Source organism: Triturus cristatus, chromosome 10 (assembly GCF_964204655.1).
Source record: "Triturus cristatus chromosome 10, aTriCri1.1, whole genome shotgun sequence".
NCBI lineage: Eukaryota > Metazoa > Chordata > Amphibia > Caudata > Salamandridae > Triturus > Triturus cristatus.
Window position 1 is genome coordinate 982,369,055 of NC_140593.1, and position 16,386 is coordinate 982,385,440.

A 16,386-nucleotide genomic window follows, 5' to 3' on the forward strand; every position below is an offset into this window, starting at 1 on the left:
TTAAATAGACAAAATCCGGGGACCTAAATAATAAGACAATACAATCCCCTTTATGTAACTTCCTAGATTGGCCCACCCAACCAATTCTGCGTGCCATCTTATATTCTGAGTATAAAAGATTGATATTGATCCCAGTCCTGGCACTAAGAAAATGGAGAGATTTATTCCGCAGAGTTGACCAGTGCTCATTATTACTAACTGGCAACATGGGGACGTTTGCCAACACCACAGTGTACGGCGTTACTTCTGTGGGTAGATGTAAATTTGTAGCTGAGTTCTGAGTGACCTTGTGAACAAGGGACTTTCTCCTTGTCGGGTTTGAGGGCGGGCCCTCCCAAGTTGTGTACGGTTATCCCTGCTTGCATTATTACTAGGTGGTCCCTGTAAGGGTAAAACATGACCCTGTGATGCACCACCCATGGGTGTAGAGGACACTACACTTCCACTCTCCATGTTACCAAGACCTATATTGGGCCTAAGAGAGGAGCCTGTATTGGAAATTGGTTGACCCTTATCAGGTTCGCCCTTGTCAGGACTGCTACACCCTGGCTGAATACAAGGTAAAGTATCCTCAGTTCTCCTCCCAGAGTTCACCAATGATAATTGCGAGGGAGTCGATATAATTGTTTCTAGGTTAGCTAGCTTGGCTTCGATATGGGTGAGTTTCTGGATTATGGGATCAAGAATAAGATATAACATTAATTCCAACTTGCGTGGAAAATCCTCTTTTATTGCATTATTTGAGGATACCATGGTGGCCCACTAATTCAGACCCGGTATTTTGCCTTTAGTGTGCTCAGAGAGGGGTTGGGAGGGTTTCCGACCTGTGTGTTTTTGCATCGGCTGAGCTGATTTGTGACTACCCTGCCCTTTCCTTTTCTTGGATGGAGGTGCAAGGGTATGGCCCTGCGCAGTCTTAGCCATCTGAGCCCTGGTTGTGACTGGAGACCCAAGCGTAGTCTCACTAATTACTGGTAACATCACAGCCACTGGCCCCGAGGCCATGACATCTAATCCATTTGAAAGGAGTGAGATCTCCCCAGTCTCCTCAGTCTCCACCACACTAGAAGATGGCAGAGTAGAGGGAAAGGGATTTCACGCAAGTGGGCACTGGGGATCCAAGGATAGCCTCCTTTCGGTTAGTTCGATCTCGTGGGTTAGGACAGATTCAGCCCTTAAGAGGAAAGCGTCCAAGGTCCCCACAACCCCCTGCCCAGTTATTAACTTTTTACTCATGTTAGAGTCCCGCAATGCAATACAGTAACCCCCCCAGGTGAGTCAGGGCAGCTCTTCAACAGTACCTTATCGTTTTGTTCCAGCAACAGATTACCAGCTACCTCGATCAATGGTGTGGCCCTGCCCGGCCTCCTTCGACCTCTGACGGGCACAGACGGGCCCGCCCGTGCGCGTCCCGCATTGCGGGAGCTCCCTGGATGCTTTTAACTGCGCCTCCTGATGCTCCGATGATGCTGGCAGGTGCACAATGGCGCAGGTCACCGCAAAGGACCCTGGGGAGTGTAGTTCTTTCTCCCGCTACACTCCCGGTCCGCTCCTCGTCTTCCGCACTCTGCTTTGCCTCTGGCTCACGGTGGTTGGAATTCTGGCTACAAATGGCTCAAAGGGCGTCCCCTTAATCAATATGAAGTTTTTGTTGTTTAATTTTCAAATAATTGGCTAGAAGTTTGCCTGATTTATTTTGGCCACCATAGTACTTTGCTGAGGATTTTAGTAAATAAAAGGAGGCCTGTTTAGTAGTAGATTCATTAAAGGCTATCTTTGCATTAATAAGATCTTTAAGAGATTCCTTTGATTTGGAGGTATAAAAGGAATGTTCAAATTTTTTAATCTTATCGAGAAGTGTGTTGTCTGTTATGCGGAAAGCTTTGCGTTTGTTTGACACAAATCTTATAATGAAATCCCAAGTAGTGGCTTTGAAAGCATCCAACACTGTGTGAAAGTAGACATTTTTCGTTAAATTAATAGAGAAAAACTCTTGAGAGAAGGAGATAAAAGACAAGTTAAAATTAGGGTCGAGAAGTAAGGAGTTGTTAAAGCGCCATTTTTTGGGTGATGTGGAGTGGCTCAAAAGGTCCAATTGAATCGAAACAGGGGCGTGATCTGAAATAAGTATAGGGCCTATATCAGCAGAGCGTAGGGATTGGGAAACATTTTGTGAAATAAAAATGTGGTCGATTTGGGTTTGTGTTTGGTGTGGATGGGAGAAAAAAGAATATTCTCTTGTGGACGGGTTACAAAGGCACCATGAGTCTAATAAATTCCTTTGTTTAATAGTTTGCATGAAAGCTTTGTGCGATGCATTTGAGTTAAAGTGGGATTTAGAATTTCTGTCAATAAACGGACCCATCACTTGGTTACAGTTGCCTGCAAGGATGAAGTTATCTGATGGATACTTGAGTAGCAATTGAGAAATGCGGGACCAGAAATTGGCGTCACCATTGGTAGGGGCATAAATGTTGAGCAAGGACAGGGAGGTCTTTCCTAACAAGAGGTTTGTAAAAACCCATCTACCTTCTGTGTTGGATTCTTGAGAGACAAGCTGAGCTTTCAGTGCTTTGTGACAGAGAGTTATAACCCCATTCCTTTTACCGTCTTCTGGTGACAAAAAATCTTCACCAACTAATTTCTTTTGAGTTTTGGTGATTTTCTTTCAGTGAGGTGAGTTTCTTGTAGTAATGCAATGTTAGCATCTAACTTGGATAAGTGGGATAAGACTCTCTGTCGTTTAATGGGGGAGTCCAAGCCTCTGACGTTCCATGAGACAATATTTAAAAACATGTGTGAATTAGAAGTAGTAAAAACATAAGTGAACCAATAAAACTTTGTACAGTGTGAACAATATTCTTTTAAAAAAATTCAGCAACAATAAGAATATAAAGCATTACAAAAAAGATTACATTGAGTATAAAGGTATTGAATGTGACAACCAATTGAAAGAAAAAGAAAGGATAGAGTATATAAAGAAAGACGGATAGAAAGCAAGATACAGGAAAGATTGATGCACATGAGAGAGGTAAATGAAAGAATAGTACACATAGAAGTGAAATACGGAAGAATATAAGAAAGGAAGTGAACACTGTGTAAAATAGGGCCTGAGGGAAAGAAAGATAAAGAGATAGAAATGATGTGGTTACAGTGAAAAGAAATAAAAATAAAGAGACCATACCTACACAAAATTCAAGACAATGAGTGGGGGGGGGGGTGAGGCCACTTGGAATGATGGGACGTCCAGACTCCACTAGGTGAGGAGGGGAAGACTTCAGGATGGAACAACATGTAATACGTACAAATCGGACAAACTGAGATGGAGCCTGTAAAAAGAAGAAATAATTGGCATTTTCAAATTTTACTACAAGGTATCGCAGTATAAAGGAACATGTTGCAAAATAACAACCTGAGATCTAAAGATGAATTAAAGCATGCAAACCGATACATTTCTATGTAGCATGAGCTATTTATCTATATATGGAATAGTACATTAGTAATTAAGGCTACATATGATTGAGCCGCATAACAAGGTGTATTTGAAGTGCGTGCTTGTGGTGTCCATTCGGTCTGAAGAATGAATATTGAGAAAACCTCTCAACTTGGTCGGATCCTTGTAGACTGTGGTATTATTATTGAAAGTAACTTTGAAAATGCACGGATGAAACAAACCAAATCGAGCTCCAACGGAGCGAAGTGCTGGTCTCATTGCAAGGAACTCTCTGCGTCGATCTGCTGTGGATTTTGCTTAATCTTGTGAGAAGAAGAGTTGATGTCCTGAAAAGGAGATCCGTTTCATAAGCCTAGCTTTTGTCAAAACTTTGAGGAGGTCTGTGTATTCCAAAAAGTACAATATAAAACCTCTCGGTTTTCTTGTGCTGGAAGATGCTGAGTGTGTCGGGCCAAGTCAATGGGCGCGCTGAATATTGATTAAGGTAGATTAAGCATTGTTGGCAATATCTTTTGGTAGAAAGAGATGGGGTCTGGCCCTTCTGAACCCTCTGCAATGCCATAGATACAAAGGTTATTCCTCCTATTTCTATTTCCGAGGTTTTCAACCTGCTTTTGTAGAGCTGTGACTTGAGACTGAAGAGCCTCGGTTTTAGCATATGATGAGTTTAGTGTCTCAACACTATTTTCGACTTTGATAACTCTTTCTTCTAATTTCTTCCAACCGTCAGTTAGAAATGATATTTTGGTAATTGTCTCTTCAACAAATAACCTTAAAGCTCAGATCTCCTCCAAAAAAAGATCCATGGCAACCGATGTAGTCTGCTTCGGCGGTGAAGGGGCATCCTTTTTTAGTCTTTTAGTTGTTGCTTTAGTAGCTGCCGAAGAGACATTAGCGAGGGATGAAGACGCCATTTTAGGTGATGAAGTCAGAGGCACTTCTATTTGAAAGAATTGAGCGTCGAGCTGGAGTGGACCAGAGATACGCACTTTAAAAGGTGCTTGCAGAAGAAGAGTTTTACTCAAAGCACCCACAAATGTTAGAAATCAATAGCACATCCGTTAATTATATACTGAGGCCACATAAAAGAAAAGGCACTAGCTGAGTATTAAAGAATTCATGGAATATACATAACAGTAAAATTCAGGGATTTTTAGAAGCACACGAGCATCTAAATAGTAAAGTTAGGTGCATCGCTGTCTTTTATATAATTGAATAAATGTAAACCAGCAGAGAAGCAAAACATTGTATGAAACTTATTCAAAGGTTAGAGCATCCACAAATAGAGGTTTGACTAAAAATAGGATGTAGTTGAGGAGTGTGTGAAGTAAGATGAAACGTTATGTAGCGAAAATAAGTAAGGCTCATGTGAGGTTAGCAATGTTAAAAATTGAAATCAGTGTAAAAGAAAATTGAAATGAGCCACCACAGATATGTGCGACCACCTACAGCAAAAAAGTAAAAGTAGAAAGTGAAGACATTCTGTGAAGCAGGTTATATAATGAAGACCAGTTCCATCATGAAGTGAGCATCGAAGAAGAGAACATAGAGAACATTTGTTAAGCCATATCCAAAAGGGGCTTTGAAATAATAGACTGAGTCACTTCAGAAGGCATTTGGATAGCAAATAAGATTACTTGACCTTGTGTACTGAAGTTAAAAATGAGTTCCATAACATGTCTTGTGGTGTGAATAGTATCCTTCGCGTCACGTGGGGCCAGAGGATTGCAACCGAAAGTCAGAGTAAGGCTGAGGCACAGTAAAATAAACAGAGGCACTTGAAAACTCCTTCACGTCACGTCTGTAGAGCTGTATTGTCTTCTGTGTGGAGGCGTGTGGCAGTTGCTGAAGCGAGCTACCCAGTGCAAGCAAGCGTACCACAGGTTGCTGGCGACATCAAAATGGCGGCCAACGGTCCGGTCCAGTCGTGAAGGAATGGGCGATGTAACAACGCAGTGCAGCCTGAAAAACATCTGGAAATCGCGTCTACATGTGAAGCAACGGCTCCGACACCCACTCGCTGAAAATAGTGAGCGCACGCCTCGTGTTACTTCAGAAAATTCCCGCCGTCATTCCATTGTCCTCCGCCGAGTCAGGGAAGCGCTGCCATCTCCCTTGGCGCAAGCCACGCCCCCCTAAAGGAAAAAAATTCTGATTAAATCATCCTGAAGAGGGACAATAACAGCAATTGTTAGTTGTATGGTCATAATCGGTTTGAAACTTCTCCATTAATTTTAGCATAGAATCTAACAAACATTGTTTAGGCATTAACTGATGATCCCAGTGCTGGGTCTACTACTAAAGTTTATATTTCTTTTCTATAGTTTCCCAGTGCCCTTTGTTATAAATAAAAATGGATCCGTTTCAATTAAACTATCCCCTTCCATTGAAGAAAATAGGAGACATTTCACTTTTTGGGGACTTCCTGTCTGTAATTTATCAATAGAGATAGGATGCTCTTCTGGTATTTTGCTTAACCTAGCTGTAATGTTTCTAATCAATCAGACATAATTGAACATAAAGGCATATTATTAATTGCTTCCAGGTCTGGTTTTAAGATTCCCTCCAGGATGGTTTAATCACTCATACAAGTCTGGTCTGACATGCATATTAATCTTAAAATCTTGAAGGAATGTCGGCAAACGCTTCTGCCTCCGCTTCTGACCATTATGAATAAAGCAATACAGGAGGGTATTTTCCCTGCTCTGTGGAAAAGTGCTGTTGTGAAGCCCCTTCTTAAGAAGCCCTCTTTAGATCCGGGAATTCTTAAGAATTTTCGCCCTATCTCCTTGCTTCCCGCTCCGGCAAAGATGCTTGAAACTCATCTTAACGAACATCTTGTGGCCTTCTTAGACAGCTCGGGCTGTCTTGATCAGTCCCAACATGACTTCCGGAGACATCATAGCACGGAATCAGCCCTTACTGTAGTGCTCAATAACATCCACACGGTGGTTGATTCTGGCCATACCACCCTTCTGGTCCTATTGGATTTGACAGCTGCCTTCGACAACCTATCTCCCTCGGTTTTGATATCTCGCCTCAGGGAGATTGGGGTGGATGGACTGGCCTTGAACCTCTTGGCCTCCTTCCTAAATCTGAGTGTACAGAGGGTCAAATTGGGGGAATTTCTATCTACACCCCTACCTGTGCAATGTGGGGTCCCGCAGGGATCGGCCTTAAGCCCTACCCTCTTTAAAATCTATGTGACCCCTCTTGCCAGGTTAATAAGATCATTTGGGCTTGAAGTGGTGTCATATGCAGATGACACCCAGATCATGGTGTCCCTTTCCCACTCGGTCAGCTCCCCTGTTCTTAGGTTTAGGAACTGCAAGGAGGCAGTTTCTCAGTGGATGGTACATAATTCACTAAAACTTAACGGGGAAAAAACCGAGGTCCTCATCTTCGGTAGTAATAGGGACATCTGGTCCTCGGAGTGGTGGCCCCCCTCCTTGGGAGTTTGTCCCACACCCACTGTCCTGGCCCGTAATTTAGGAGTGCTGATTGATCCTGTGCTATCTATGTCTCAACAGGTTAACAGGACGGTTTCCACCTGTTGGGGCATTATCAGAACTCTTAAGAAGATCAGACACTATTTGGCGCCGCAGGCTCGTAAGCAGATCGTAGTTGCACTGGTCGCCTCACGGCTGGACTACTGCAACGCCCTCTACTCCGGCATTAATAAGAGCCTTGTGCGGTGCTTACAAATAGCCCAAAATGCGGCAGCAAAATTTGAGTTGGACGCCCCCAGGACTGCGTCAGCCACAGCTGCTAGAAAGAGCCTTCATTGGCTACCTATCCAAGATAGGGTTGTTTTTAAGATCCTCTGCATGACCTTTGTGGCCTTGACTGGCAGCGGGGCGGAAGGAGTGAAGGATTTGTTATCGCCCTATGTCCCTAGCAGGAATTTGCGTTCCCAGGGAAGGAATCTACTCTCAGTTCCCCCCTTTCAAAAGGATAAATGGGGAGGGAGAGCCTTCTCGGTACTAGCTCCTAAACTATGGAACGCCTGCCCTTTTGAAATTAAATCCCAGCAGAATCTCCCTATGTTCCGAAAGGCATTAAAGACGTGGCTCTTTGCCAAGGCCTATCCGCAGGAGTAGCTTTGATCTTTTTGTTCCTTTTGTTAGGCGCCTTGATGCCTTTGGACTTAGTTGCGCGATATAAATTCTTATTCATTCATTCATTCATTCATTCATTCATTCATCTATATCAAGCTTTTTCTAGAATAATTTTTAGGGGAAGCTTTTCACTATTGCTATTTGGCATAGTTGGCATATTTAGGATGACATCCTCTACATCTTAATTTGAATACTTCCTAGACCCTAGGAGAGATTTTTTAAGTGTAGTGCAACTTGTGTCTGAGATTGGCACTTTGTAATAATTGCTGCTCCTGGACCCTTTCTTTGAGAACACTTACCTCGGTTGCTGTAATCGTGGCAATTATCAGCTTCTTGATTACAGGAAAAAAACAGTATCATTTTATTTCCTACTGTCCATTCTTTTTTTCAGATTGTTATCTGTTTTTGTTAATCTTTTCAAGTCAAGGTCAAATTGAAGTACATTTTTGGATGCCTCTGATTTTTCAACATGAGACTCGTCTTTATTCTTCAGTTTCTTATCATTTTCCTCAACCTCTTTCTTAACTTTTGCATCTTTAGCACCATTTGAATCATGAACGGATATTCCCCAGTCAAGTTGCTAATATTTCCTCCATCTTTTTGATTTTATTTGATTATTATAGAGGTGTCTTGGCGCTAAAAGTTGGAGGGACATAGAGAATAAAGTTAGATTTTAGTGAAAAGCCAGGTTTTTAAAAGCGTGCGGAAACTCCAGAGAGAGGGGGCTGATTTAATTGCCAAAGGGAGCTTGTTCTAGTTTTGAGTCATACAGACCAGAAAACTCCTACCTCTCCAAGAAGAGAGCTTGTAGGGAGGAACCACTAAATTAATCACTGAGCTACACCTAAGGGTCCTGTAGGCACATACCTTCTACGTTTTTCTCCTAAGAAGGTTGGATCTTGTCCCTGAAGCGCTTTATAGGTTATACAGAGCACTTTGAAGAGAATCCTTTGCTGTACAGGCAGCCAATGCAGTCTTACAAAAGCCTGTGAGGCCGACTGGAACCAGTGGATTTTCATCAGCAATCTTACTGCTGTGTTTTGTAGGATATGCAATTTTTTCAGCTGGCCTGAGGGTTGGTTGACATAAAGACCATTACAATAGTTAATCCTGGAGATTACAAGGCAGAAGACCGCTGTATTCCGTAAATTAGGCAGAAGAAACAGAGCTATTTTTCTAATCATGCGCAGCATGAGGGAGGATGTACAAATCACCTTATTAACTTGTTCTTTGAAAGTAAGTTTGACATCTATCTTTTGCCCTGGGAGAAATTAAACAGCCACAATTCTCCTCATGTTTGGGCATATTAGGTTTATACATTAGCCATGACTTTGATACACTTTGAAAAAAAATGTAATTGGGATTTTTTAATCTCTTTTTATTACTCTAGTTACGCTGTTCCTTTAGATTCTAATCCCCTGTCTGTCTAGTGGTTTCTCTATTGTTGGGTTCTCTCCCTCGTTCAGGACTTTTTTGTTCTGAGTTTAAATATTTCAGGTGTTTTAGTCTTTGCATTTTTAGTTATTGGCTAGACATTTTTCCTTTCAATATTCTTATTATAATCTCAAATTCTCCTTGATATTTATCTTTTTTTCATTCAACCTATTCCAATTCCAATAAGTCAATAAGCAATGAACAGTTTGAAATCTATTTGTGACCCACAAAACATTTAACAATTCCCTGCAGGCGCAAAGTTTAGTTATCGATATCAATTAACCACATGGATTAAATAGCTAAAGGGAAATATTTAGTGATGTTAGCAAGTTTTCCAAGAGAAATTTCCTAAAATTATTTTAAAACAACACTCCACAATACAAATATATGAATTGATGTTATTATTGCCAACTCTGTTATATGTATTCTTGTACTTATGTTGCAAACTACCACTTACTATGGCTGTGCTGCCTTCACTCTTAGGACAGACTACCTCCTTCCTTCTGACGAGAGGTCTTAGTCAATAATGCCTGAAACCAAAACATCAAAGCAAAGTCCTCCGATCCTCGGCAGTTGCTCACAATCTGATACTGCTGCAGATTCTGCCCCACACCGTACACCTGCTTCCACGGCAGCTGGTCTCAGCAAACTCCCCAACTCTACCTACCTACCCCAATCTCACAACAGCTCCCATTCGTGCGTTGAACACACCAACAGGGGGTGGATGGCACCAGGCACCGTAAACTAGAACAGGAACTGGGAATGGGTTGGTCAAAACAAAACAGGTTGCAGAGGGCCACAAATATATTGTGAGGCTGTATGGTACTATAGAAAAATAAAGAGTGTGGAATTCTAATTACTTGGTTGTAAACTCAGTAGGTAAACAGGAGAAAGCCAAGATGGAGAGGTACCAGCACATCCAACAATCTTGACAATCCTCGGAGCTCTGCATGGAACACACAGAGTCACACAGGGTGGCTGGAGTCATGATAGGACTTGTGCAGGTGTGGGGGCAGATTTAAAAGTACCAAAGTGAAATCAAGCAATAAGGGGCAAAGAGAGTGCAAGCCCCAGCTGCGCATCCACATCAGTGTCCTACTGAAGACTTTAGCAGTCCTTTTCTGCCCGAGCTCCAATCCTCGCTATAGTTTCAGCATGCAATGTGCCCTCATGTCCAGAGAGGATGCAAGACACATATTGCGTTAAAATACAGTGCATGCGCTCACATAATTTCACGTAAAGTTGCCAAAATTTCACTTACTTACACAAAAGCATATTACGCACATTTTGCACGCCCCCTAATTGTCACTTGGACCCACTAACATAAGAGAAAAATCCACCTCATATATTGTCATAGTTTCTGGAAATTTCACATATATTTCAGGAAATTAATTTGAAAATCTCCATTCTTGAATCTCAGTACACTAATTTAGAATATTATGTCCTATAATATAAGTCAAACTATCTGTTCTATTCTTGATCGTAAGCACAGTGGAAAAAACCCTGAAATAAGCATTGTTTAATTTGTGTTCACAAGTTTTAATAGCAGCGGTACACAGAATCCTACTACCATCTAACCATGTTCTAGTCAAACCTGTAGTGACACCCAACTTGTGGAGCAAGATAGGGGGTATAAAAGGCTGAATGACTCTCGTCATTTTTAGTTGTTGCTTCTAACTGTATCTTGAGTTGGCTCGTAGCTAGTCCTAAGCATCATTCAATTGTTCAAGAAACAAGGATGAGATCTTAGCTCCAAGCAACAGCATGATGAACACATTGTACCTTTTAGACATGTTTTAGCATCTCCTTTAGGCTGACCCTGAGCTTTCTCTCACTGTATTAAATGTGATTTTTGTGACTTGCCTTTCCAATTAATTTGCTTTCAACCTCATGTATTTCTTAGCTGTATTGTTGTTTTGGCTAGTTTTTGTAAATATTTGCAAAAAATATTTTTTGTGAGAAATGCTTTGCAATTCACGCCAATCTAACGTCTAGCAAGAGTGTCTTCAAAGAAACCATTTTTCTTTTGCATTTCAAAATGTTTAGGCCTTGTGGTAGCTTGGCCACAGCTCACATCAAGCTTGTGGAATCTCTCTTGCCTAGCCTTGTACTCTGATTACCTATCCTATGTCATACCATTGATAGAATGTAAGGTAACAAGCAAACAAGGAGATACATTGATTTACCCTGTATCATAGAATGCCCGTCAAGTCCAAAAACAAGATTGGTGGTAAAGTCTGGCTCCACAATCAAGCCAATGAACACTAATGTGCATCACCCTGCATATCAAGCACTCATTTTGATTGTTTCGTTTGAGACAATCTATTAAATATTTGTTTATATTTTTTTCTGACAGATTGCCACAGTTGCAGCAATGCATTTAGACTGCATCTTTAAAAGGGAGGAAGAAACATGTCGTGAAAACATACTGATGGAAACTGCTTCCTTGAATGATTCCTTTGAAGGTATGCTTCTGTTTAATCAGAGAGACTCTTTTTTCTTAACTAGATAAAGCAGTACTATGACGTCGCACTGTTTCAAAGCGTACGGTCTCTTATTAAAAAAATTATATCATGTACACCATACATCAACTGCTGAAGTGACAAAGACACATCATTGTGTCATCAACCAAAATGTAAACTGCAGATAAAACTGGGGAGAACAAAGATTTTAAAATGACAATATGTACCATTTGGATATATTAGAAGGGATAACCTTCCAGAGTTGAGTAGAAAGCAACTACATCATATTTAAGGAAAATATTAAATTTTCTAGGAGCAAATGCAAACAATCTATGTTCATAACGTTAAGTATGCTCACCTTTACAGTTTTGAACACATTCGAAGAAGCTCTCAAAGGCTGCTGCACAATAAACTGACCAACAGTTTACAAAACAGTTAAATACATGAATAAATAAATAGTACTGGATTTAGGACATGGTAGTAACTGAAGGACCTTCGTTTTCTACAAGAGTTGCTAAGTCCAGAGGAGAATTCACCAGTGGAGTGTACTCCAGCTGAGAGATTTCATTGCGGAGGAAATTGTGGCAATGAATTTGCCTAAGGATTTAGCACTTACTCAGGAAGTCGGTTGACTATTCACTCAACTCTAATTTAGAACCTTTCTCATGGAGGACTTTGTGCATATAGTAGAGCTGCTGTAACATCTCTACAATGAAAAAGACAGACGGTTTTCCATGTTTAAGATTGAATTTGTGATTGTACAATGGCAATTGTAAAAAGCAATGTGATCATTATATGCATCCTAGTGAGGATATGACTCAGTGCACTCAATGATATAACTCTTTTACACAGGTAGGAGCCACAGAGCTGTCTCAGAGCTGAACTATTGTTTGTGTGCCTAACACGTGTCCCTACACTTCATAGTCTTAAATGTTTCACTGGCATTGCTGCAAAAAGATTCTCTAATGCATAGCTCCATACTAGAAGTAATACCTGTAGAAGACAAAGTCTAGTGTAGGTTTTCTGAGTATCCATATTGAAACCGTAATAGACACTAGAGCGTTCCTAAAAGCCGGTGTTGTAGGAGGTGTAAACATGTCTGCACATCATTTTAAAATATATCAAGAAAATAATTTAAAACACATAATGCTCCTGCAACATGGCTTTAAATGAGTTAGAGAATGTTTCTGTGACAATGCCTGCAAGACAATTTAAGATTCTGCAGGGTGGTCATACTACGGATTTCAGCACAAAGACACTACACTCCTTCTAGCATCGATATCGTCTGTAGTCATAGTAAAGTCACTTTTGAGTGTCGAGTTATACATTGTGTTCAAAGGACATTTTCGACTATAGTAAAGGCAGGTTTAAACCCCATATAAGATATGCTTCTAGGCATACTTCCCTTTTTTCCTGACTTTGCTTTAGCAGTCTATTGTTTCCAATAAATAACATATACATAGAGTGAGCTTTGGGTCAGTCCCTTGCTCCTCACTGAATGGCGTTGTTGTTAATCTAACTTCTCTGCGCTTGAGTCAATGACTTTCTACCCAGTTGTTGTGTTGCCCCAACCAGGAGCATTTCAATATAAAAGTCTTTCGATGGTTCGATGTATTCTTCCACTGCTGATGCCAAACCTTGAATTGTAGTGTGCATGACGGACTATTTTGTCTCCTTCTCTCATGCCATCTATTGCAATCCTCTTTTCCACTCCTCACCCAGAGCTCTCTTTCCTTCTCACCCATTGCTACTTTTTTCTGCGAGCCACGCTTTTGTTAAACGGGCATTTAAAAAAGTTTTTGGGACCATTTCAAAATGGATGCCCACACAAACACATGCACACACGCATGCAGCGGGCATCTTCAAATGGCTTTTGTTTTATTATTACAAGTCCCATTCAAAGCTGGTTGCAATAGATGCATCCATGGCAGCCATCATTACACAGGATTTGTTCGAATAAAGTAAATGTAATACAAAAATGGCTGTCCTGGATGTTTGTGCATCTGTGGCAACCATCTTTGAAAGCATTTTGTAATATTTAACGAAATCCTGCACATTTGTGACAGCCAACTAGGATACAAAATTTAAACAAAGGCAAAGCAAATAGGTTTCAAAGTTCAGACCTATTGGCTTTGTAATGCTTGTTTCATGTTTGCAGATAGATAAATCCTCTAAAACATCCTGGCCATGGCATATTCATATGCAGTACTTCCTGCTGAACTAACATAGACCATTATTATGAACCTGCCATGAAGTGGGAATTGTGAAAAAAATGTCTTAAACCCCGGTTTAAACAGTGTAAATGTTTTCTGCACAGCTAAATTACAAACATCTGCTATAATTGCCAAGCTATATATTTGTGATAACTGACTAAACCACACACCTCCAAATTGGTCTTAGAGATGTTGCTGCCAGCTTTTACACAAGATTAGGGAATTAATAGTGGCCCAGATTTACTATGATTTTGCATCAAGGTTGCGTCACTTTTGCGGTGCAACCCCGATGCAAAATCATGTTTGGCATTTTGGCATTTACAAACTCATACAAAGGCACTTTGCCTGATTTAGTAAATAAAACGTGACACAACACAGCATACAGTGCTGCCTTGCATTACTTTGCACCAAGTAGCACACTACATGGGTGGAGCACGGGCGTTCACATGCATGTACCAATGTATTATGACGTTTGCATCAAAACGGTGCACCTACCCAACAAAGAAATAATGAAGGCAATTTATTTTTATTTTTCCTTGTTGAACCTGGCCCTTTAGGTAGGTTTATCCTTTTGCCTCCTATTTTTCTGGCCCTCATATTGATGGCTTTAGGACTTCTGCTAATCTATGCTAAAGTGCATATGCTCTGTGTAAATTGTAATTCTGATTGGTTCTCCATGATTGGCATATTCGATTCACTGATACTTTGCTACTAAAGTACACTGTGCGTGCCCTGGGCCTGTAAATCAAATGCTACTAGTGGGCCTGCAGCACTGATTGTGCCACCCACTTGAGTAGCTCTGTAAACTTGTATCAGGCCTGCTATTGCAGTGTCTGTGAGTGCAGTTTTAAGCTGCCATGTCGACCTGGCCTTACCTCACATGTAAGGCACCCCTAAGGCAGGCCAAAGGTACCCCCATGGGCAGGGTGCAGTGTATGTGACAGGTAGAACATGTACTGGTGTGTTTTACATGTCCTGATAGTGAAATACTGCCTATTATGTTTTTCTCAATTGCAAGGACTAGCTCTCCCATAGGCTATCATTGGAGCTGCCTTGTAACATTTTACAAGAGTAACTTTCAATTGGGAACAGCTATAGATTTGGGCTCTCTGAGCTCATAATTTAGAAACACATCTTTTAGTAGAGGTGGTTTTTAAATTGTGTGTTTGAAAATCCCACTTTTAGAAAGTGGGCATTTTCTTGCTTTACCATCCTCTGCCTCTGCCTGCCTGTGGAATCAACGTCTGGATTAGACTGACAGAGGCCTGTTTGTGCAATCACTCTAGACAGTCTTAAAAATGGATTTGAGGTGTGCCCTGCATATTCTAAATGTCCATCGCCAGGCTGATGAGTCTTCTTAAGTGATGGGAGGAGGTATCACTGACACCAGAATAGGGCTGTGCCTGGCCCCTCACTATGCTGTCTCCATCCCCCTGGAGTGTGTCTGGAGCCAAGATTGGGCAAGGCAGAACTTGTGCACTACCAAGACTGTCCTTTGAAGAATGACTTCTCCAAAGGCCAAAAGGGCTATAAGTATTGGACCTAAAACCCCAGACATTTAGAACACTTCTGGATCAAGAGGAACCCCTTCCAAGGAGAAGAGCTGAAGAGCTGTGAGGAGGAGGCACAAATTTCCACACACCACCGCAGTGCAGCCAAAGGAATCGATGCAGTGCCTGCCCGCAGCCAAAGAAACCACCACAGCCCGAGTTCATTGCACCGGTCTTAGAAGTCCAAGACCATGACTGATTCCGACACAGACCCTGTTGAGCAGCTGACAAGATTGACCCATTGTGCGACCACGGCTGAAGATACCAATGCAGGGCCTGTTTACTACTGCCACATCGATCTCCAGTACATCCTGATTTCCACGCACCGCACTTGTGCACCATACATGTCCAACGCATCACCCACAGACCAGAACTGTCTTGGAATCAATGCCTCGCTTCCATCTACAGTCTGGATTTGAAGCAACACTTCTACTGTGCACAGCAGAACTGACGCATCGCCTCCCCGTGGCCTCAGGAGCCGATGCATTGCTGTGTATTCCGAAGGTTCCCTCCTCTGCAGCTGTTTTGCCCAGTTGATTTTGAGGCACCTGAGGTACTTTATGTGAAATCACCACATCTATAGAGTTTTATGGACAGAATTGCTTGAAATCTTTTAAAAATCATATTTTGTATTGTGTATGTTGGATTGTTGTTGTTTTGGTCTTGTTTGGGTTAGATAAAATACTTTATTTTTTTAACTCGTGTGGTGTCCCTTTGAAATGTTTTCTCTGTGTTACAGTGTGTACAAATACTTTTCACATTGCCTCTGAGATAAGCCTGACCGCTCATGCCAAGCTGCCAAGGGGGTGAGTAGGGGTTATCTAGGTGTGTAACTCCCTTAACCTGACTGGAAGGAAGGCTCCCTACTAGGACAGGCTGTATACCACAGCCAACTAGAGTCCCTATTTTTAACATTCCTCATTACTTCATCTTTCCAGGTGTGTTGCATTCTGCAGCACACAGAAAAAGTAACATAGCTCTAAGCACTGTGTTTGTGCTGGAAGGTTTCCATTCCTGCACAAAAACACTCCTGTCTGTAATGCGGACACACTTGCACTAAGCTGCAAGGGTGCCTGTGTTGACGCTAGGAAGCACATAATGCGCAACCACAAGGAGAGATTAGAAACGCTCCACATCTTTGTAAATATTGAGCAT

General features: G+C 41.5%; 1 protein-coding gene across 4 annotated transcripts in view; it reads left to right on the forward strand.

Moving 5' to 3' along the window:
• Window positions 1-16,386, forward strand: part of ADCYAP1R1 (ADCYAP receptor type I) — an 808,856-nt gene that overhangs the window by 270,484 nt on the left and 521,986 nt on the right. For all 4 annotated transcript variants that reach the window (XM_085628890.1, XM_085628887.1, XM_085628888.1 and 1 more), the window contains exon 3: window positions 11,363-11,471. In XM_085628890.1, the coding sequence (XP_085485016.1) occupies window positions 11,363-11,471 (109 nt within the window). The remainder of the gene's footprint in view (window positions 1-11,362; window positions 11,472-16,386) is intronic.